At 38.9% G+C, this 25,176-nt stretch overlaps 1 protein-coding gene across 1 annotated transcript in view; it reads right to left on the bottom strand.

The window, feature by feature from the left end:
* KALRN (kalirin RhoGEF kinase) overlaps nt 1–25,176 on the bottom strand; it is a 515,456-nt gene that overhangs the window by 168,630 nt on the left and 321,650 nt on the right. Inside the window, exons 14-16 of the mRNA XM_085311032.1 lie at nt 14,630–14,825; nt 8,781–8,947; nt 1,963–2,082 (exon numbers count right to left, since the gene is read on the bottom strand). Of these exons, the coding sequence (XP_085167158.1) occupies nt 1,963–2,082; nt 8,781–8,947; nt 14,630–14,825 (483 nt within the window). The remainder of the gene's footprint in view (nt 1–1,962; nt 2,083–8,780; nt 8,948–14,629; nt 14,826–25,176) is intronic.

Below are 25,176 nucleotides of genomic sequence, written 5' to 3'. Positions count from 1 at the left end.
TCCCAGACTGCTGAGTGGCTGTGTTCAGGCATGGTTTAGTCCAATATTTGATTTTAATCTTCCAAACAGAAGCCCTAAAATCTCCCAAAGACTTCTCTGTTCTGTCTCCAATTTGTAACTGCTGCTGACTAATTCTCATGTGATACTTTCACGATCTAATCCTTGAACCTGGAAAGAAGCTTGAAGTCATCCGGTAATACACTAATGAATAACATAATGTAGAGAAAGCTATTAGCAAAAAAGGATTAATATTTGGCAGAAACATTTAGAAAGATGTTCAAGAACAATTGGTTAAATTTAATATCCAGCTGCTTTACTCATGTGAGAGTCATAATGCTTGTTTTAAATAGACTTTAAAGAATTTTAAATGAAAATGAATTCAACATCTAGAATGCCTTTGGAGGCCTATCTGCCCTGTGTGCTTTTGCTGATCTCTTCCCCATGCTGAGCTTTAAACACTTTAAATATTTAATCCACTGTTTTCTTCCTTTGCAAACTTATTTTCCCCTTACACTGGCGTAACCCTTTTCTCCCTCTGTGACTTGCATTTACCACCAAGTACAAGCACTTCTCCAATGGCAGCAAGCTGTGATAACACACACAGTGGGTGTCTTGTCCCTTGCTGTTATCTGGTAAAGGCAGCTGAGATGCAGTCAGCATGGTTGATGCCAGCCAGCTGATACAGAATTGATAGCAAAAGTTTTGCTTTTTTGTTAGGACCTACAATAACAAAGAGCTGCTCCTTCACTACTGGCAGTGGAACTGGATCAAAATGGGTCACTTGTTGAGATGTAAACTCTATACCTATCGGCAACACTATAATGWATATTCACTCTTCAAAGTTTACCAAAAGATACAAATACACTTCTTTCCCCTAAGCATGGCATCTTTTCAAATCTCCATCAATGGGTGCATTATGATCATAGTTTAAAGTTGAGTTTAGCTTAGATTCTTTTTGAACATATATAAACCACAGAAAAGGATCTACCAGCTTGTTCCTTTCCTTTGTAAAAATGTAACAGCTAGGAAAGAGTATACATGAACAGGAGAAAGCAATATAACACCTCACACGTAATCAGTGCGAGCCAAAAATATAGTCTACTGTGAATCTATGGCATGTTCATAATGACAGTATATAATAAGTATATAATAAGTACTGAGTCAAATTCTGAGTGTTGTAGTGCCCTGCTAAGGGGGAGTTCATTGCCATTCACTACATTCTCATCCAAAGGACAGCAGCCTCGTCTGAGGCTGACCTCCATATGTCGCTGACCATATTTGTAGAAAACCGMATTCTGCTGAGTCGGAGGTGCTATTCCTACTGCCATCTCCTGGCTCTGTGAATGAGTTAACTCACAATTAGTGTTTGAGGGCAAAGTTAAAGATCTCCTTYCCAACTGCAGGCAGGGGCAAGAACTCAGTTCAGCAGACAGTTCTTAAAAATGTCCCATTATCTCTTGCTCAAAGCAAAGATATTTGAAAATGTGGGTTTAAATGAACTTCTCCTGTACTGTCAAAAACAGGAGAGTTCAATCAAGCAAAGATTGCATAGGAGAGTGCTATTTAACATCCAGCGACAAACATATTCATAAATGAATGCTCTGAAAATGATCTGCAAACCTGTGACTGGGGAAGAAACTAACTTCATGAACTTTTCCCATTTTCAGATTGCTTTGTGAATTTTAATCTTATTATTTCTTACCAAAGAAATTATCAGGAGATGCGTGCATATCATTTTCATGAATGCAAGTGCTGATATCTGACAGCAGAATTAGTTGCTGATGATAAATAATTTATTTCACTATTAACCTCTTGCTGCATTAYGAATTTAATAATAAATTGCCTTTCTAAATGTACCTCTTCCTTTACCTCCTTCAATAAACAATGACTGAAGCCTAAGAGATAACCCTCTGTATGTTGTCCACCATAGAAGAAGAAACAAAATTAACACATTCATGTTACCTCTATGGCCAGCTGAAATTGTTCATGCTCTCGCTGAAGCTGCTCAGCTTCGGAAAGGGAGCTTGCGTTGACAAGGCTCGCATTCAGCATAGATTCGCCATTCCGGATCCAGCCAAGCACCTGTAAAGAAGGATGTGCTTATGGAAAGGTTACTTCCTTACAAAGTTCTACGCAGTCACCTATCAGAAAAGGTTTCAGCTTAACTAAAGAWAAGGCAATTTGCTTAGTGTGGTCTCAGGCTGAATGGGCAGAAAGGAAATCCTAGGATAAGGACTTCATGGCATAAATTGTCAGAGCGGCGAAGATCTTACTGTAGAAATTATTGCTTGAAGAATTAAACTTCCAAAGTCATTTATATGGATATTCAGATGGYGAAAAGCTTTCACCTACCAAGTTTTGACTACAAAAATGAATAATCCTCTATGCAAATATGCCAAGGAAAAAACACAAGGAGTAATGGGGGAGATTTAAACATAAAGATCTGATGCTTTTTCAAATTTCTGACTCCAATCATGGACTTTGCTGGGTCATGCTGCAACTTCCTTTTGCTCCACTTGCCTGTGTTTCTCTCCAACAAAAATCAGATCTTGGCATCAAGGAGAAGACACAGTTGGTCTCACCTGACAGGGTTTCCACGTACATTGAGGAGCTAGGAAGAAATCCCATGTCTAGTATTTTATATTCATATTTCAGGAATTCTGAGATTCTATTTGCAGACTTTGCATTCTTTAATAGCTACAGAATCAGACCATAACTATGCATAATTAAATCTATCAAGTTGTATTTTATATATTTTTAAACACAGCAACATTTTGTCCTATTTTAAGATATATTTTTAGAAAATTAGCACCAAGAGCACATGTGCAAGTTCTTTGTTGTGTTAGCTAGAAGTTTATTTYCTACCTGTGTGGGTGTCAAATTATTCCAAGAAAGCCAAGTTGCTGAATTCAATTCACAGAAGCACAAGAATTCCTGACCACCCAATCACTTCCCTAAATTTAGCTCATGATTTACAAAKCTTTGAAATTGACTTTGCTTCAATATTCTACATAGTAATTTCCCTTTCATGCCATCATTTTCACCAAGTGAGCCATTAAATTGTCTGAAAGAAATAGAGATTTTCTGCTGTTTTGTTTTTCATCCTTACTTCATTTATCACTCTACTTGTAGCCATTCAGTTCCCTGTGGGGTAGGAAAATGAGCTTTCCTTAGGAGAAAGAAAAGGGGAACAATCTACATATGTAGCTGACCATATTTGTAGAAAATCGCTTTCTGCTCAGTACAACAGTACAAGGTTTATTTGCCCTTTTTTTCTCTTTCATCAGCAAGTGCTATTGTACTTGCAAGAAAGATTCAAAGGAAAAGAAATGAGATTATCATATGGCAATCTTTTTGGCTGAGACTTTATATAACCACCAGAGAAGTAAGTTATATATTAGCTACTACGGTATAGTGAAAGCTGAAGTTAATTATATCTAGGAAAGACTTGAAGTGACAACATCATAAAGCAACATGTACTTTCACATCTCTGATTTAGTCCAATGCAATGTAGAAGTTTGCCATTAAAACTGACCCTCAGCTCTTCATGTTGCTATCCGAAATCAGAGGAGTTTACTGCATAAGTGATAAAACATAAAATAGATTTGGATTTATGTTTTCACTTCACAGATCCCATGGCAGTTATTCACCTTATCATCTAATCTTTTCAGTTTCACTTAAATTCTTCTCATGAAGAAGAGATACTTTAAATGCTGCATCAGGTCAAGTATGCTACCTCTCCATTTAGGCATCCCAAGAGACCAAATTAGCTTCCCCCCCCCCCCACACACACACCCCAATCAGATTAACTCTGTGGTTTAATCACTGTTACCCAGTTCAGTGAAAGGACATGCAGCTACAGTGTGGATATTCACACAACTTGTACACACGGTGACTATAAATATTACGTTCTACAAGATCATGACTCAGTCAAACACAACTATTTATGAAAGCTGTGAGGAAGCTTGGAGGATTTTTTTTTAAAGAAAGTGAATTTTCACATAYGATCTTTTCCCATTTTCATCCCTGACCAAGAGAAAGTGGCCAGTGCAGTCTGGTATCTGCTGTGCATTGATCTCCCAGTTCCTGAATACCCTTTAGGCAGGAGACAGTGGGAAATTCATTTATACACAGCCCGTTCCGCTCACTCTTGGGTCTGAGGACTCTGATTCATCTTAACACTAAACACATGTGACTTTGCAAATGTGYTCTCTAGGCCACAGAAATACAGAGCCAGGGTCTGACTCTGCACACATTTCCTGGTAATATACTTAGACCTGTGAATGAATGTTTGCAAGATCAGACCTCGAGCACAGTAAGACAATTCTTCTCAGGTCTCCCAACTTACTTTCTCTTGGTATTTTTGTTTAYATATATATGCATATACATTCATATACATCCATTTATTTATTTATATGCACACACATATAGGTTATTTATGTATATGGGTAGATTGTGTTATCTATATATAAAAGGCAAAAATAGTAACGTTAATATATATTTATACACAGAGAYAGAACAAATCCCTTGGTCTTAAGTGACTGTATTTAGCACAACTAATCAGTACAGCCAAACTGATTGTCTAAATACTTTGAAATCAATGTAATTTCTCTGCTTCACCAGCCTCTACCAAATACAGCTATCTTCCATGTTACTGAATTAAGTAGTCAGCTGGAGTAAATAGCTCAGTAATGATAATTACAAGAAATTATTTTAATAGTGTAACTCAGGMTATAAGTCAGAGCTCACTTTGTGAATCAATAAGCAAAAGTCACTATGTGTTTGCTGTGACAGGACACAGCTTGTTTATCAACAATATAAAACCTTCAATTCCCCTTCACTCCACTACCTTCTTTTCTTAGTCACATGTTTACATTCTTATCAGTTTAATCAGGAAACAATTCCTGAGCATGAAAATAATATAAACCTCATATTCATATCTCCTGATTCAAGATAACATGAGAGAGCATTCCTAGTACTTATTAAAATTGAGAAAGCAAATAATATTTGGTGTTTTAAAGACAAGGTGGTTGGAGAAGGTGGCAGGAATTTTACAGACTAACCTGCTAACTCACATGAGCTTGGGGAAAGGGCAAAGTTTAAATTTTGCTGAAGCATCAGATGGCAACTACAATAGGCAAGATATAAGGGTGACAGATACAGCAAAAATTTTGTTGATGCTTCTCCAGTAACAATATATATTTTAAGTGTTAATTGCCTGTACTCACAAAAGATCCTCACTTTTCTCCATCTGAAATGTAACTGGAATTCTCTTCTGCAGAGATGTTCATAAGCAGAATTTGCATGAACATACAGTTACCACATTGGTCAGTACAAAAGCTACTCAAAGCACTACAGTAATCTTCTAAAAAGTAATTTAAAACTYGAAGAAGTGGAGATCAACCCTGCTATTATATTACTAACACTGCTTATTGCATTCTAACTGGKTTAGTTTTCTTTGGCAATCCTTCCAGTTACCTTCTGCAGATACAGAAACAATTCAGACCTAACATGCTCGAACTCCAGCTGCAGATCTAGAAAAGAAAGTGAGGCCCAGTCAAGTGCCCTTGACTGCTGCCTGCTTCATCTCCTCTGTCCTAACATGGCATCTTAGCAGGTCTTAGACTGCAAAGTTGGTACGGTAGCTTGGTGTTGAGACCAGAACTACAATGGCATTGCTCAGAAATTGATTCTCACTTACATGGCACTTAGTATCTTTTCATTAAAATACAGAGAGAGCACCAAGACACTTCTCTGATCATTCCCTGTATTAATATATTCATCATTATCTGGGAATGTGCAGAAAGGTCAAATGAAGAGACAGCTTTAAATGGACATCTCATACAAATTTCAGACTTTGTCAACTTTGTAGAAGCAGTGATTAAATACTTCAGACCTAAATAAGAAAAATAAAAAGTAAAAATAAAAAGTGAATGACCTCTTGTGCACCCTTTCCACTCTTATGAAACAAGAGATCTGCTTCCTGTAGTGATGCTGTTTACTGGTTTAATTTAGTCAGAAATCCAAACTTGATGGTCAAGCTGGAACAGATTTTTAAGTTTAGATAGTAAAATAGCGTAAGTCAATCTTTTACATCTCTGGTCCCTTTGCAGGTTGTCTGAAAGACTTTTGCTACCAAATACACAGTCGCTAGCAAGCACACCTTCTGGTAATCTTAGCAATGTTCAGAACTGTATTGAGGCTTCCAAGACCTTTGTGGTATATGAGACCGGAAAAAAAAAATCCAAGCATATTCAGTGTCTCTCARTTGACTGTTTCCCACCACCCTTTGGACATTTTAATCTGGAAGCAAATCTAATATCAAATAGGAAAAGCAAGCAGGTAACAGGCATATGAATAAATATGCTTCAAAACAGCCTGGGAAGATAAAGGTAGTGGGGTACTGTAGGGATATCTGGGACWAAATTTCTGAAGTTCAATGTTTAGGGAAAAGAAATAAAAACTACGAAGATGCAGCAAGGGGATAGGAGAAGAAAGTCGAACAGCTGCAAGCACAATATTATAGAATTTGTTTTTTAAACTGATCTCCACAAGTCTATTCTACTTTTACTTTCATGTAAGTGATCCAAACTCTGTAGTTACTGTTGGAAATGAGTGGGATCCAAGTGAGGGGAACCATACCTTGGGAAGGATATTTCTTAATATCARAGAGTTTGTGAATCACTTATCTGTACTATTTCCACTCTAAAGTAGTTCACAGAACATCACACTTCAAATCGTACTGCTTTAAGGGCCTCAAACYTCAGTCCACTGTCTTGGCATCCAAACCCTTGGCCATACGATTTGAAGTAGAAATCCCTCCTAAACGAGACTTAAATAGATAGAGACAGTTAAAAGACTCTGGATTTCCTTGAGCCATTATATCAAAATACAAACACATGTACACTTTCCAGAATTGACCAATTTTACTGTGTCAGCAGAACTTAACCACAGCTACAGTAGGTGTCTTGTGGCAACCAAATCTCAACTGATTCACAAGAGTGAGCGCAATTTAGTAATGAGGTCATCCATCATCTCAAATTTACTAAAATGAAAGTGAAGGAAATTTGGACCAGACTGGAGATGAACTACACGCCAAAATCAATATATTTCCCAAATTCACTGAATGGTTGTGAGTATGACTCATCTGCAGGAAACCAAATAGATAGGGCACAGATATATTTTAACTTAGCTTTTTCCAAAGGAAATTGTATTTGCAGTAATTTATAGGTTAATAAGCAATGGAGTTTTAAGTATTCAGCTGAACAAATAAAATGATTCTTTGCTATTGGATTGCTGAAAAGTCACAGCGATGAAGGTGCTGATGGTCCCAAGTTAAGTTAAGGAAACACTAATTCAAAGCAGCTGTTTGTTTTCCTCTCACAGCAAGTATTAGATAGTTTAGTCCTAACCCCATTTCCTTTGGTTAGATTTTGGGTTATAGAATAGATAAGGCCAAGCAAGTACTTGATAGTGAGGTGAGTAATGCCAGGTGCCTGCAGATATTGCTGCATTGTCCYAGTTTGGCTCTGGGAGCAGCCCCAGAACTGACTGGCTCTCCATCATCCTGGTCAAGAGGGCTAGTGGCATATGGCCAGCTAGACATAATGCTAAGATGCTAAAAATAAAATAAATGCTAAAATAAAATAAAAATTCAAAAATAAAATAAAATGCTAAAAATGTACTTCTAGCATTTCTGCTACACTTATCACTACTCTCTACTTTCTATCTTAAATTAGAACAGCTATACTACATCATAGATCTGCCACACAAAGCACCAGGCTTAACTACTAAGCAGTGTGTGAGAAACTTTCAAAACCTATGGAAAAATGGATAAACTATACATTAAGATGGTGATGATGAACAGGACAGAGAGCCTCTTTTTCAGAAGAATTCCGAAGTGCTCTCTAGAAGCAATACGGGGGCCAGGGGAAGCTTCAATTATYGTAAGTGCACAACTACATTTTCAAAATCAAAGTTTAGTGGCATTCTGTGCTAGTCTCATTTAGGGTTGCAAAATATTCGTATCTAAGAAGACTCTGAAAGAAAATTTATGCATTGGTGCTGATGCTGCCATCTTCTAGCTTTAGAGTTGTCCGAGAGTGAAGAATTTTTTGCCAGTAATGATAAACCAATTCAGATAGTCTGGCTCAGAAAATCACTTTTGAAAAAGAATGACTATGATCAGGTCTATTGAACACTCATCACACTGAAAGGTTTCTTTTTTAGTAAACAAAGAAGCAAATCCTTTTCATGAACATCTTGTAGTGACTGGAAAAGTAAACATTTGTACTGGTAAAATGGCAACCTGAACATTTCAGGTGTCTGGAAAAATGTTCCTGACTTTTCTATTGAAACCAATATCATCCCATTAAAACCCAGACGTAAGGCTAAACTACTATAATGCTTAGCCCTTACAGCTCAGTCATCCTTTGCTTTGGGCCAATGCTTCACAACAGCTGCAGTTCGACCCCAAATCATTATATTCCCAGAATACATGGAGACTGAGGCAGCCTCCAGTTGAGGAACTCTGGGGTCAGTTCTGCACAGCTATTTATGGAATCATACATATGCACACGACAACAAATAGAGCCCTTGGCTACCGGTAAAGTACAATGTCATTTGCTGTAGTCTGTCAACAAATCAAGCACTGTTATGCAAAGGGATTAAGACTATCTGCCTAAAGGTGAGTGACTTGGCAGAAGCTGGTTTAGCAGTTTGCATGTACTGTAATGGTTGAAAACTTGTTTGAAACTCTGCAGCATGGTTAAAATTCTCACCTGCTTAACTTCAGCCTGTAGGTGCCGGAGTTGTAGGCACTGCTCTAACCTCTTGTGAGTTTGGTCGGCATTAAGCTCCAGCTCGTGCTGTTTCTCATGAAGAAATTCCAGCAGCTCTTGAACTTGTGTCGCAAGATCGATGTCTTTTTCACAGATCAGCTCAATGCCTACAACAGAACAACAGAGATCATTGCACTCTTTTCCAATTCTAGACATTGGACAAGCGTAAGCCTCAAAAGTGTTGCCCCTCTGACACATTGACTTGAAACTCTTTGAGTAAATCTTTCTCACTAAACTCTCTCACATATAGTGTTTGTCTTGGCCAGCTTCCTTTCCTGTATCCCTATTTTTTTCAACAAAACAGTGTTTCTCYAGCGATCACTGTTCATCTTACCCATCAGCCTCTGACTGGTAGGATGTGATTTAACTACAACCTTTATCAAAAAYTTATACGAATACCAAATAAAAAAACAACAGAAAAAGTTCCTTTCTTACAGTAATTCATTAATTTATATTGTTCAAATGCATGTTGAAAAGAAGAAAAGCAAAAAAGAATGTAGAAGAGGAAAAAAGAAGAGGAAGAAAATATAAAAGTAGGAAAAGGAAATAGACAAAAAGATAGATAAGCACAATGAAGTAAACTCTAGTTGTCACATCTACAACAGTAGATGACATGTGTGCACAGAATTCTGTAGGGCAAACTTCCTTTCCATGCAGGTACTTTAGGAGATCATTAACACTAATTTAGCTTAAATCAACCTATAGTTCATTCAAAATTATTCCATAGACTAAACTGACTTCCATCCAATCCTGATATACTAGAGAGAAAAGGTGGCTTGGTACCATGTCCCCTATCTCTTGCATCCTGCATGAACCGGATAAACACCTGAGCAACCTGGTCTAATCTCACAGACGACTGCTTTGACCAGGAGGTTGGAAACAGAAACCTCCTGAGATACTTTCCAACCTAAATTTTTCTATGAGCCCATGGTCCTCATGTGTAGTGGTCATGTTAAATACAGTGCAGAGTTTCACATAATCCTGCTGAATTACACTGGTAGGACAGCATTGCCAGGACCAGTGTAATTGCAAAAGATTGGCCTGGAGATATTAGAATATCATTCTATGTTACTGTAATCCATGTGATTATAAACTAATAAAGCCATGATTTTTCTCTCACTGAGGTCTACTGGAATTTTGCCATTGGTCTCAACATAGGGAAGATCAGGAACATAATATAAAAATAATCAGATTGCAGTAACGCTGAGAAAATACTGTGCTTTTCTCCAAATCCATTTGATTTCATAAAGCAAAAGGATATTTAAAAAGAAATGTGTTAATGAGAAGCTGCTGTACAAAAGGCTTGGAGTTTATTTTAAAAACCTATTCAGAATGATGCCTTCCCCCCCCCCCTTTATCCATCTCAGTGACTTGTGGCTTCCAGTCTCTTTCACAKTGATAGCTAAAGAGGGCATTACACAAAATAAACATTACCTTATGATCAACTCTATCATCTTTTCCCTGATTTCTAGTTTTATCAGAAAAAGCACATGGGAATGCAAGTGATTGGCTTATTGCCTTTCCCAGTCAAAACAAAACCATTTTTTCATTACCAAATAAGGTGGAATTGTCCCTGGTTTCCCACTTAAGATCTGGAAATTCAATATACATTTCTATTCTTAGGAGTGAAATCCTGTTCAGCTGCCAGACACCAGGCATCGTTGTTACAATTAGCCTGCATATGGTTCTGTATCCTCAGGACATGGTGGTCTTTTTGTATGCTTGACTTCACCACACCTATTCAATATTAAATGCACAGTTTTCTTTCATGCACATTCAGCTGGTATGGTTTTGATTGTGCTAACTCATCAGCAGCAACCAGCGAACTGCCTGGGATGCTATCCAAGGGCAGCCGGCACTCCCCATGATGAATGATTTGCCCTTTCTTGCTTGCCACATGTCATACAGATTCATACCGCAAAGCCAGCACATGCGGTGAGAGCGCTTACTTGTCTCAAAGGTTGGTTTGCAAAATAGAAAGCCTTGTTTTCAGAATAATTTCACACATAAAATCTTTCCATTGTGTTTTGATAGAAAAGCAGCTGATTTGCTGATAAATTGAACTCAGTTGTCTTTTTTTTCTACTGTCTCAACAAGCGAAGCAGATGTCAAGTGAAGAATAATGGATGGAAATGTTCTTTAAAAAATTACTAAAAAAAGTACCCACTAGTACTGATTGGCATCTTACAAGACCTACACTGGTTACAGCTGAGCTATTCACAATACCACTCAGTACTCTACTATTCCTATGTAAGGAAAGGCATTGCTTTTGGCCTGCACAGAACTGCTTCRAAGCTGCTTTGAACCTGTTCTTAGGCTGAACTATTAGAAACCTCTGACAAAAAAGTTTAATGTCCTCTTCCTTGCAACATCAATTTCCTAAACTATAAATGACATCACAACCAAAATGAGAGAGATTTACATTTCCCTGTCAGGCAATGCTATGCTGAGGAAAAAGGTGAATGATGCTAGTCTGACASCCAGTACAGTAAAAAGGCTTTGAATTTTCCATGTATAAATACCCCCACATTGTTTTTTCAGTSTATTTCAGGCTTGACTCAGACAAATTCCTCCTAAGACATTAAAATGTAGCTGTAAACCTTGAGCAATTCGTAACAGTGGTACTAATCATTACAATGATACTGACAGTGCAAATGGACTTTAATAAACAAATAAATTTGTGTGGTCAATTAATCAACTATCAGGTTATAACTACTCGTAGTTCCTAGAAGTAGAATGACTAAGGCATATGCTGATGATTTATATGAATGCATCATCACTGCAGTTTGGGATATTATATCACTGCTGACTTTTAATCCTAAACTCTTCATAGAAAGCTCATTTCTCAGAAATGTTTGAGCTGCCACTTTTGGAAACACCTTTTCAATGTATTGAGTTAGACATCCAAAGACCAGTATCCATTTTTGAGAGTCTTTGCCCAYCTATTTAGCTTTAATCTGGGGATCCTTTGATGTCAGTAGCAGAGCTGCAATAACACTGGAAAAATAGAGGACAGGTTCACTGAAATTATCAGAGTTGGCTCATTAAAAAGTCCACTCTTCCTGAGAATACTCATAAAATTCGCTAAATGCAAAACTGTTTCCTGAAGTACACACACATTTTAGTGAGATAGACAACTTGAAGGTGCCACAAAATTTCATAAAACAGCACTAGACTTCTTGATCTTACATACTTCTTACTAAAAGCAAGCACCCTTTTGAAGAATAGATATTCTGAYGGTGAAAACAGGCTAATGCAAATCAAGCTCATCCAAATGCACTGTAGTAGCACAAGGAATCACGGGACATAACTCTGTGCTGCTGTATGGTGCTCTGAAAATACTGTATTTACACAGGGGCAGCACATGCACATACACCCTGAATATCTGCACCGAGTATGGTACATCACTGGGCCGCTGGATTTACTGCACCCACACAACTGTGTTCACAGGGATCTCCAGACACTCCACAGCCTGGTAAGAAACACTRCTCCAAATCTGCATTGGACAGGCAAAAATCATGGGCAAATGTTTAAAACATGCTTTTTCTACCTGTGCAAGATTTCCAAGGGAAAAAGGGAGCATATCTGGCAAAATCTGGAAGTAACATTATCTGTCAGACTTAATAGCTTGAAGACCTCCAAGCCAAAAAACCCCAAAGGGATCAAAATTGAATCAGCTTCCTGTGTGATGTGTTAAAAAGAATAAAGTAGAAACAGGATTATGGAGAAAGGAAGAAACCCTGTGCAGTTCACAGTGGTTGGATAGGTAGAATGTCCCTGAAAAAATCACATATTTATGGCTTTAACTTCTATGGCTACAGTCAAGCTTTGATTGCAGCAGTAGTGACACTGTGTAACAGAAAGCAGAAATAGCAGCTGATTTTCACAGCACTCCTGCAAGTTCACAGCTCTGGCTGTAAGAGCAATCATCCCTTAACATACGCATTGAAAAACTGTGATACAGGATTCAGCAAGAGGGAATAAAATTAAATGAATTTTTTATAGAGTATAACTGTCCTTTATTAAAATAAGAAACAGTGGGCTCCCAAGAGTAATCTCTCTTCCTTATTTTGCCATTCTCTCAGTGTTTAGCATTCTGTGCAAGGCAGACATGAACATTACCTTTGATTAACTACAGTTACTCTGCATCCCCTTGAGGCTTCTTCTTCCTCGCCTTTGGGAGCAATGGATTTGCTCGGGTAGGCTTTATATTAGGAGTTCTCAGATAATATTATAAAAAGATTTTAAATTTCACTTCCTTTAATCTTTGATCTTTTGTCTGCAACCCAGAAGAAATTGTTGCTAACTTCTTGACACATACAGATTTTTTTTCCCCTGAAGTCAGTTACTGAGGCTGCTGACCGTGCTCTGTTCTGGATCATATTCTGCACCTCCCACAGATTCCTACCACATTAGGATACTTCCAGCATGAAAAAAGTAGTAGCATCTTAACTAATGTATTAGGACAAATTTGCTGCTCTACAAAGCAGGGGAGCGGGAGCACAGGACCAGGCACAGTGTGGGCATACAAGCTCACACACATGCTTCGCACAATGCACTGGCTTGTAACATACTCTTGTAGCGATTCTTAAGCCTCTGTTGAGTGCAGCTTGCCAAATCAGGCTGAGTACTGCCAGAATTGTTTAAAGGTGGGTGTCTAGAGATAAAATGTTTGCCAAAGAACAAAATCATAAAAAACATTTTTATTTTGAAAGTGCGTATATGGAGGGAAAGAGTAGAAATTGCTCTTGCTTTGCACTCTTTACAGACATTTAAGATAGCAATCACTTCTGAACTTTATGCAGTGATTAATCTGAATTATGACACTCTTTTTCCAAATGCAAAATGCAAGGATACAAAAATCCCKATTCATAGGATGTCTTAGAAATAATATCCTACTGCTAAGAAGCAGAGTAAAAGTACCAGACTCCCTATCAACACGAATCATGTCTGTCATTTAAAAGCATGCGCCAAAGGTTTTTTTACATCCAAGTGGCTATCTTTACCTTTCAAATGTGCAATGAAAAGGAAAATTCCAGCATGGTTTATCATATTCCCTTTTTATACATAAAATAATTCCAATTATTGCTGGCTGGAAACAAGAATTCCACTTCATGAAAAATTTCAAGGCTCTCACACTTGGATTCTTTCCCAGAGGGCTGCTGGATAACTAGCTTCTCTCTCTCTCTCTCCCTCTCTTTACGTCTCTCTATCACTCCCTCAGGCATGTCTGCACCCTGAAATGTGGCACAGGGAAGATGTAATCAAGCCTGAAAAGAACCAAGCCAGTCCATCCGGTCAGTTTGTCTCTCGATAAAGTCTAGTTGCAAAAACGTTAACAAGCTTGGGATCTAAAATAGCTAGACTGCACCTGGACCTGAGGTCTGACCTCAAGTGTCTACAACTCAGGACCCCCTGCATTGCTTGTCTTGTACCTAGAGCAAGGTCAAGGACCTACCAGTGTAACTTGCCTTGCCCTGTCCTCTCCTTCCACCATGGTATTGATCATGAATTCCATCTTCTAGTTATGAAACTTTCTGAATGAAACTTGAAAATTAGCTTTATTTCCACAATGAGTTTTCGTCTTAAAGAAACAGTATTTTCTGACATACAATCTGGAATCAAAGATTTCTGAAAACCTGGGGAACAGGCCTTCTTGTAGGGGAGAGAGAGCAATTGGAAGTACTTACTTATGTTAAAAGCTAATGGTGTATTCTTACCGTATTTTTGTTTGCAGTGCTTCGTTTTTTCCCCTCCTTTTAAAACRGAGGTCAAATTGTCCTGCTTACCTGAAGCCTGGACCTCCATGATGTACTGGTGTAAATCTTGTCCTTGCTGGATGACTTCAAAGGTCATGTTGTTCATGGCCAACTTCCGCTCAGTGTGGCGCTGCAAACGTTGCTCAGCCAGAGTGAGATCTTCGGTATTGAAATCATTCATTTGTCTCAGCAGATCTTCATTCCAGGCATCTAACTCTGCTGTAACCTTCATGGGCAGAAGATAGACATTGTATTCACTCAAGGTCAATGAAAAATCTTACTCTAAAACTGTATTTTGATTATCATCAAAGTATTTCACATTTTGAGTCTGATCCAGAAACTTCTAAACCACAGGCCTGATACACCCTGCCCATGTAATGGTCCCACTTAACATTTTGCCCAGGTGAGGATCCATGACAAGATTATCAGTCCAATAAGGAGATCCTGACAGCTTCTTCCCCCCTCACACATTCTATAGGACACTGTAAGACCAACTCTGCTCACATTGATGGTTGAGATATCTCTTTATAAATTCAAATTTAAATGAAAAAATAATGCTGACAGAATTGCAAAACAATTTGCAATACCTATGACCACATGATCCCCAAATGCCCTGAATGTTTCTGAAAACATTTTGCAATGCGCCATATGCTGCATATTATAGATGGAAATATTTATTATTATTACTTATTCCATTTTGATAGAACTTAAATACAACCAATTCATAGGTCAGGTCCTCATAGCTAGATACAAGAGAGTTAAAACATAGTATCTAAATGCACATGTTGAAATATTAAAGTGCAGTGAGAGCTTCTCTGTTTCTCACTAAAAGTGCTTTTCACTGCCTGCGTGCAGTGAGGTGCTTAACTCCCTAAGCAGCCAACTTTCAAAGTTTACTGTTCTGTTTTCCTTCCAAACAAGCACACACTACATGCAAGGCAGACAGAAGAAGAATCCAAAAGGATTCAGCCCTCCTCACATTAGTGTGGTTGGGAATGTACAGCTTCAAATCAGAAAGGAAATAMAAGCACAAGCTTAGGCTCTGTTTGGAGAGAAGCAGAAAGAAGGTTTATTTACTCAATCTCAGCTGGAGGGTTAAAGGCAGAGTGCGAACATCCTGAGCAGCTTCCATTTTTCTCCAACTTYTCCTGTTGTCCATTCCACTCAATTGCCTTTAAATAATAACTACCTCCACAGTCTCTTTGTCCCCATTCCTGATTCCAGTGGACTCTGATTCATTCACATGACATAGCTGGAGTACCAGGAATGCGACAGCTTWTTGGTAGATTTAACAGTTACAGAGAAATGGTCAAAGCAGATGCTAGAGAAGGATTTTAGTAGAAAAGAAGGGGTTTTGGAGAAAGATCTTCTGCTAAGATTAATCAGAACTGAGGTGGTCTTGACCTCATTTCAAACTACGAACAACAGAATGAATTTAAAATAAGCCCAGGTTTCTACAGTCATGACCATAATACTTAAGGTTCATTGCAAAGCCCCTTCTGCTTGTTGGAGTTAATGGAAAAGCACATAACATGAGAGGATCARAAAGAATTTGTAAAAATATTGTCTGTTGGAGTTCATTGCACTGATTATCAGGCTACTAAAAGAAACATTTGAAAATTGTAAGGGGTTAATCAACATACTTCCCAATTTCCTATAGGCATCTTTAAATTCCCATGTATGTGCCCTCAAGAAGATGTCTAAACGCATTTATAAGTGACAGTAATAGAAAAGATTAAAGCAATCAGAGAATGTGTCCCATTGRTTTGCTTGTACAGCCATGACACTAGGATAGGAGGTGTCTGATCAAAACAGTATCTCTCCATCCTTTTTTTGTGTCTGTGGACATCATTTCCAGGACAAATAACCTGGAGGGTTGAACTGTCAGGTGGACTGAGGATGGATATATGAAGGAATCAGCAGATGTTCCCAGATGTTCAAAGATGCTGGGATCCAGCATATCTACGTAACTCTCTGTGTAACTCTTTCTGTCATGGTGCTGCTTCTCTTAGCAACTTTTCCACTTGGCTACAGAACACACACTGCAGCAGCATTGTTTTTATYGCTAAATCTATGATAATTTCTGCCCAAGAACAGAAAAATAGCTTTTCCTGCCTGTACTGCTCTTTGCCCTTTGGTCCTTGGTATCCAAAACAAGTCCCTARCAAAGAGGTATCCACAAGCATCCTAGAGAGCGATTGCCTCCCAGGGAGCCATGGCTCTGGACTGCTCATATCAGCAGCCACCTTTTTCCAGACTCCCCACACAGGAGAAGCTGCTCTAAAAATCTGCATTTYCTACTACCAATTGCAAGATAGTGAAGGGTTTATGCTCTGTTATCCAGATTCCCCCGTTCAAATCTGTGGTTTCCAAATGATAAGGAAAGGACATTACAGGCAGGCACGAGGAGATAAACTCCTCAGGATGCAAGGCCAGGCCAAGGCTTCATGTCATGCTCCTAGGACTGGAAACCAAGGCTAAGATAGTACAAAAAACCTGGGTGKCTCTGGACTCACACTGGTCCAGCTGGGTTTGTAAACTCAGAGGCTGCTCTGCYATGGCCAGAGGTGCAGCCACCAGCAGAGGGCAGAAGGAAGGAGTGACAGTTTGGAGTAGGTGCTGAGGAACAAGGGATAATTGTCCCGGGTGCTAGTTAAGGGGGAGAAAGGAAGGAGTCAGGCACAGTAAGAGGTGGAACATCACCAAATTTCTCAAGCAAAGTGTGTGTGCAGGAAGGCTGGGTACATTGCTCTGAGTAACTCAGACAAACAGATGGTTGGAAAGCAATCTAAAGCAATGAAGACCAAGAAGCAATAGCAGAGCTGTGATAACAACTCAGGTTTCCTGAATCCCAATCTGCTGTCCTATCCCAGAGACTATGCTGCTTTGCATATCTCATTCAGACACTTCCTTTCCTGTCTGTACAGCCAATGCCTCAAAATCCCAGCAGTGTCTATACTTCAAACTGGACCATTTGGAAACAGTCCCAGAGTCTGAATTTGATTCCCTAACTGGTTTGACTTGGGTAAAGGGAAAATGATTTACTTTTCTTCAGGAAGAGGCTGTAATCAGGCAGTTCTGTTAACTACASATGCACACTTTTCAAGTCCAAAAAGGACCTTGGATGCTTTCACAAAATGACTTAGGCTTTGACATCTCTGGTGAAACCTGGACTGCATTAGATGAGGAGTCCTATTCTCCTAAACTGTGTTAACAGCCAATTCCGCTGGGCTTCTGTCAGGAATCAAGACATTTATCTCATAAATAAGGCTCACTTGGTCATGAACTTGTTTYATTCCCTGCGCTGCGATACTGCTGCATTTGTTGCTTTCTGGATTTACCATTTTGCAACACCAACAAATAACATGATTGAGGGGAGATGTTCATCTTCAGTTCGGTAGCTATACAGAAGAGACGTACAGGTCAAAATTAATAGCAGTAATAGTAACAGTAGTAATCCAACCCTCTTACATTGCAGCCTGCTCCTGAAGTAGGCCAAGGAGGCTATGGAGGTGCAGCAATTATTATCTGCAATAATTTCATTGTTAAATCCTACCTGTTTTTTGATGTCGCTGCTGAAGTTTTCTACAACATGATGCTGTTGAGCCTGGAATGCTTCTTGTTTGCTTGGCCTAAATTCAGTGTTAAACACCTAAAGCCTTCTTGATTAATGCCAACCAGAAAACTTGGTTTGCCAATTAAAGGAGGTGGAGTGGGAAAATGAGGAATCAGGCAAGAGAAAATAAATGTTATATGGTGAGTGAATCATACAGGAGCTGGTATTTTCAAGTAAGGGCTGGGGAAGGGCATATGAGGAGGAGGAGAAAGTTCTACCCTAAGAGCAGAAGCTATCAACACAAAGAAAGAGTGGGCTTGTGAGAGGGATCTGGAAAAGAGTAAAGATGCTTGAGAAGAACAAGCAAAAGTAGGAGGCAGGTTGCAAGAGAAATGATGGCKCAAGTAGGAGGAGGAGCAAAGGTGAGAAGAGTGGGCAGAGCATGGGGATGAAGCAGGATAGGAAGAACAGTCATATGCACAGGGGCAGAGCTGTGCAGAGCTCAGAACCAAATGAAGGGAAAATCTGCATCACTTCAAGAAAAAGTGGTAGGAGCCAAACACCTGGGATGAACAGAGAGCAAGGGTGGATGACATGGGAGGTCAGATGTGAACTGAGGGGGGAATAAAAAGATAAGTGTGACTCCTGGAGAGTGGGGAAGTATATGTGAGTGTACAAAGAAAAGGATTATTAAAGGACTAGGGAAGATCAGACCTCTGAGGCAAGTTTGATGGATCTGGCACTAGGGATGCCAGAAGCGACAGCACTCAACTCTACTTTGAAATTCAGAGCTGGAAGAGTAGAGGACTGGATACGGCAGTATTAGTGAATCTACAGGCAGATTAATACTACAGGTATATGGTGAAGGAGATGTTGATAGGAAAGACCAAATGAAACTGCCACTTTTACAAATCACACAACCAGAAAGTTTGTTCCTTCTTCTCCATCCTTACTTTGGGCTGACACTGTGCAATATGAACATATATTCATCCATTTTTTTGGTAATAGATAGAGATGCCACACTGGCTTAGTGGGGACCTGGACCGCTGAAGTGTGAAAAGGCTGTCAGAGTGATAATTCTGCTCCAGTGATTTTGGCTTCTGAATCCCCAACATATCTACATAAGCAATGGAATTCAACTCTGAAAGACATGGTACCCAGAAGAGCTTRGTGCCTTACTTCCCTTAAAATGAAACATTGTGCAGTTTGAAAAGTAGGTAGGTGTGTATATATATATATATATATACACATATATATATATAAAAGAAAAATAAAAGCTCTTTAAATATGAGACATTACAGGATTTATCTTACGAACAGAAAAATCTGAACTTTTTCTTATCATCTCCTTTCTTTCAAGTATGTATCAAAACCTCTGTAACTCTTATTTCTAATAAGGAAGCTCACATCTGAGTGTCAGCTGTAAGTCAACGAGGAGTTGACTCATACCTCCAAGCAGSTAGCTAATTCACTTGAAAGATTCTGCTAATGTTATAAACCTAAAATGAGAAACTCAGGTGAGTTGTAAATAACAGTGAAGTGAACTACTGTCTGAAAGCTGGCTCCTGATCCCTTCTACATGCACAGGGATGGATGAAGGCAGTTAGAAGAGCCAGCATTTGAAATCAAGTCTGAAAAAATTTAATTAGTAGATGAAATCGAGCCAAAGAGATGGAATGACACAAAATCAGATACCCAGTAGATGAAAATTTCAGTAATCACTGGCCTTTTTGAAGGACAGTAGAAAGAACACAAGATCAAATTTATATTGTACAATGGGACTTCAATAATCCCTTCCAGGACTAAGCCACAGGCTAGAAAGCATGTTGCTCTAGGGCTGCAGTGAATTGTCTCTGTCTAGCATTGCGCAGATCCACATGCACTGCAGGAAACAAAACAACGGAAGGAGCTGGGCAGCTCTGGGAAGATGAAAGAGAAGTTTTACTTGGGGGTAACCAGTAACTGTTGCCAGACACAAACACCAGCTGAGATCACTTCTGTCTCAGTCACAGATTTTCATGAGAGACCCATAGGTGAATTTGACCATCTCTCTGCAAAAGATACAAAGAAAAAATAGGCAGGACTCCGGATGCAGGTCACTTTGATAGGGGTCACAGCTCAGTGCATTTTACCGTTCATGTGTTTTCTCTGCATTTTACTGTATATTAGTATTCACTTAAATAATGGTTAGTAAGTCATTAAATGACTATTTCTGAAGCAAGAAACAAGTTACATTTGACAGATTTTACTGAGGATATAATTCTGGGATACAACTGAGCTTCATACGTATGAAGCTTCATATGTATGCTCAGTGGGGTGCCAGCACTGCTGCTAACATCTGCCAGCTACAGCTCCTCGGGTCTTACACCCTACTTCCTTGTAGYGGATCAGTTACCACATTCAGATTGCATGAAATCTTCTGAGTTATTTGGTTGGCTGCACAAACTCAGCTAGAGTCTATATCATATAGAAAGTCTAACTATATATTCTTAATGATCCTGTTCTGTCTTGAAATGTGCATTGACTTGGTAAAGGAATAAAACACCAGGCATCAAAATTAGACACGTTTCCTAAACAACAGAAAAATATATAGATTGTCATTTTATGGTTTTAAAACCTATGGTAGATATCCCCCACAGGGATAGATAAGCTTTCTCATGTTTCTGTTATGCCTGTTTCTAGGTGCTGGAACAGTTTGGATTTCATATACTTCACCCTAAGAACCCAGAGTATAAGTATCCATCAGTATAGTAAGATTAAGGCAAGAAAGCAAAGGCAGCACAYGCTATGTGCCTGTGAGTTCATATTCAAATTAATATCTGCCAAACTTGCCTTGTCTCAGATACAACACAAAAGCTGCCTGTGCAGTTTAGAAGTCTTTAGAAGTCCTAAATGAATGCAACTGGCTTGTCCTAACAAAGAAAAAGGCAAGTGGCCTCTCTTTAGGCAAAATACTTCTCCTGAAGACAAAATGAAACAATAGTAGGCAGATTTCACTGAAGCACAGAGAAGGTCCAATCTCTAAAAAGATGTAAGTAAATGTTGCTTGTGCAGTATCATTAATTTGAACTTTGATTGGACTCCAAACCTCTGGCAGGAGGAGGAGATTATAGAAAAATTTATAAAATAGAAGGCTACAAAGCAGATGGGTACGGTGCAAATTTAGGAAGGACTGTCAAAGGAGAAGGTTATGTGGTCCATGGATGTGGTATGGATTTCAGTATTTGGAGAAGGCAGTAAAAGGAGTAAAGTTTCCAAAGGACAAATGACAGTTAGACACTTTCTGAAAGAAAAATAAAGGCCAGTCATCTAAYTGCCATTTGTGCACTTGAAAAATCCCTAACACTTTCTGCTTGCATTATCAGTTACACAGGAGAGGGAGAAGGTAGTGTAGAAAATGAACAGGGTAAAAGATGTTTGCTACTACAGTTGAGTGGAAAGAAGCATCACTGGCTGTAACTGTTCTCTGAGACTGAGCTCTAAYGCACAGCCTTCCCAAAAGCTGCTGGAAGCAGACAGGCTTCCACAGCTGCTTCTCCCTGGCTGCCACTAGAGAGATGCAGGTTTTTCCACTAACCAGAACACCTAAGGAAGGATCTTCAGCATGAGCACTTCCCAGAAACAGAGAAATCAAGGGTGAGAGCACAGACCTGAGGCAAGGCGGAAGAACAAACATTTGACAAGATGAAAGAAGCACACAGAAGCCTTGGGGTTCCCAMGGAAACCTACTGAAACTCTGACTCTATAGAACAAGGCACTGCAGCATTTTAAAGTGAGATCTACTTCAGTGTCTCAAGGCACAGAGTCTGGGGAAACCCAGTCTGCTTGGAGCAAACCTGCCGCTGCAACGTAGCCAATACCCACAGCCAGAAGGCTCTTCTTGCTCCCTTCCTGAACGATGGGCAGGATGTGCTCCGTCAATGAGACTGGAAGATCCCAGCTCAAAATCCAAATTAGTCAACTGCTCTTTTCAAAGCAGGCTGCTGATAACCAAGCCTTTCAGCATGCTGAAAAGAGCTTCCCCTCTCCAGTCTTCAGACAGCGCTACTTCTCACAGACTGCAGTCTGGCTCCAGCAGCACTGTGCTTTGGGCCCCCTTTTTCAGACAGTTTGCAGGAGTGCAGGAAGCAGAAGCAGAGCACTGGAACAAGTTGCCCAGAGAGGTTGTGGAGTCTCCTTCTCCGGAGATATTCAAAACCTGCCTGGACACAATCCTGTCTAACGTGCTCCAGGTGACCCTGCCTGAGCAGGAGGGCTGGACTAGATGATCTCCAGAGGTCCCTTCCAACCTCTACCATTCTGTGATTCTGAGAAAGACTAACATGGCTGCAGCAGGTGGAGGAGTTTTTTTGGGGATACATTCAATATGGCACTGCTCTTTAGACAGATGGAAGGGGGTTTATCTACACTAGAAAACAAGAAATTCCTCTGAGAATCATACTGGTACGTATTATTTCACTACTTTTAATCTATGCAGGATCTGGGCTATTATGGAAAATTAAAACCTWTATTTCCAGTTACAGCTCAAACTACTTATCTTTAGTAGAAAAGATTTTTAATTTCCTGGTCCTAATTTCACCATTTTTTTCCCTTACAAGCTTAGAATAACCAAACATCAGAAATACTACATGCTTTTTAATTATGGTGATGAAAAAAATCTTCTTTGCTTCTCAACAATGGGTAAGATAATTTTATTAATTTTGATAACCGTTTCCTTACTGACTTGGAATCTTCATTATTCTGTTGAGGCAAGTGACTGCAATCTATTTTCTAAGGATTGTTACTGTGTCAGTTCGAGCCAATTCAGCTGTTGTTTGAAATATGCTGTATAAATGTATCATTTAATATGTTATTTCAAATTGCCTTTTTTTTTATCTACCAAGTTGTTATTCTTGTTTGATCACTAAATGTATACATAAAATTTAAGACACTGACCTGGATACAAATATTTTTCATTCTGTGTTCAGTTAAAAAGTAAATGTTATAATTATTTTAAATTAAGAAATATTTTATTGGAAAGGGAGGGCTTTGGGGGCAAAATCATCTACCCATAGGCTCCCTATAAAACATGCTCTCACATTTCCTTGTAACATTAATCTTGCAGAGGGAATTCAGATGTTTTCACGATAAAAAATAGCAAATCTACAGTGACAACTAAGAGGTGATTTTCTTTAAAATCCTTTCTAGCTAATTGACTTGCGAAGATTCTGAAGCACATGTCAGATTTTAAACATCTTAATAGATCAGAATGACTTCAGCTGTGTCTGTGGAAACACAGAAGTGGCATCCATGGAAGAACAAAACTGAGGGATCCTCATGGTATTCCCAGCTCTGGAACCACATGTAGAAGGCCCTAGGACAAGCCACATCATTTCCTGCAGCCTCAGTTTCCTCATCAGTGAAACTATCYATGGTGGTAAAGATCCTTGAGATCTTTGATTGAAAGACAATGTACAAAGACAAAAAAATTAGTATATAGTGAATTCTTTTAAATCTTTACTCAAAGTCAGCATAATTCTAGATTCAGAGCTAGAATTTGCCATGAAATACAGAAAARCTGAGATGTTGATGACCAGCTCTCATGAGCTGATCATATACTGTCAATGGATATATTTGTATCTTCCAGGACCACTTGTAGCTTTTCATTTTTTACTTCATTTTTGAAAACACAGGTGCCATGTATAGACATGTATGCACATATGCTTTCATGTATCATTCATCTCTTTAGAATAAAAGCCATTAGGTATTCAAAATTTGCCACTTTGCAGTATCAACATACCTACTATTTTAAGTATAGGAGACAGTACTGTCTGGAGAGTTCCTGAATTGCAAATGTAGCATTCTTAAGGCAACCGCGGTTCACAGAGAAAAGTATGTTACTTGACAATGAAATAAATACATTTATACATAGACACAGACACACACACACACACACACACACATTAACAAACAATACTGTCTCCCAAAATCAGGGAGGCTGTATGTAACTGGCGGATAAAGAATAATGTTAATGAAACTATTCTAATTTACATTAATAACAAGCACTGCAGAACAGTCTTCAGCACAATACCTAACTGCACAGCAACAACAGAAAAGCTCAGATACTCCTCACTGATCACTATCTCTGGCTTCCAATTATAGATTAAGACATCTAAATACCCCTGTTTCCAGCCCTTTATTGCACTGTAATTTATCATGTCTTGTCTTAAAACAAAGACTTACAAAGTGCAACACAGCATAGTAAGGTTCCCACTAATTATCAGTACCCACCTTGACATTACCTACAGATTTACAAACAATACCTTCAGGAATACATCATCATAAAACACAGAGTGTTGCATAAACTGAGCAACCAGCAGTGGGATACGGTAGGAGGAACACACCTCAGAAGGGACATAAGCGCTGACACATGGTTTTGTTGGATTCTGCACACAAGTTAATTGACAAGTTCTTCTTTTTGCACCATGTTCTATCAGAATTAGAGTAAGCAATTAATGAGATTGGTTACTGTCTCTTTAAAGATACTCTTTCCAGGAACACCTCAATTATKACTGCTTTGATGGGTTTTACATCCAGTAGTTTTGATTTCAAAACAGAAGTAGAAAACAGAACTGAAAAATCTTTTTATACAGGGACATAAAAATACATTTTAAGGCTTCTCTTATTCCTCTCTTTTCCCCCCTTCCATTTTATAAATCAACTGTGATGCTCAAAGCTTATCTTTTAAAAATTCTTTCCTTTGATTCTTAAAATGTTTTTACTTGGTGGTTTAAAGCTGCGTATGTCTGTTTGTATACATCTATGTTTGTATCTGAAGAGACAAACCTCACCAGCAAGTGTTTCACAACTGTCAAATTCCTAAGTGACTAGAGCCAATGAAGAGTTATACAGGGGCATCTTACAAAGCTTTTCCTCAAAGCAAGCAGATATGCAGCATGCAGGCAGCCAGCAGACATGAACCTGTTTCAGTGCACTCTAGCATATTTTTAGCTTGCACATGCCAAATTTAAAACCTAGTTTTA

The sequence above is a fragment of the Rhea americana genome, unplaced genomic scaffold (genome assembly GCF_003343005.1).
Source record: "Rhea americana isolate MKP2758 unplaced genomic scaffold, rheAme1 scaffold_33, whole genome shotgun sequence".
Classification (NCBI taxonomy): Eukaryota; Metazoa; Chordata; class Aves; order Rheiformes; family Rheidae; genus Rhea; species Rhea americana.
The sequence above is the reverse complement of the archived record's forward strand: the minus strand, read 5'-3'. Positions and strand labels throughout refer to the sequence as shown.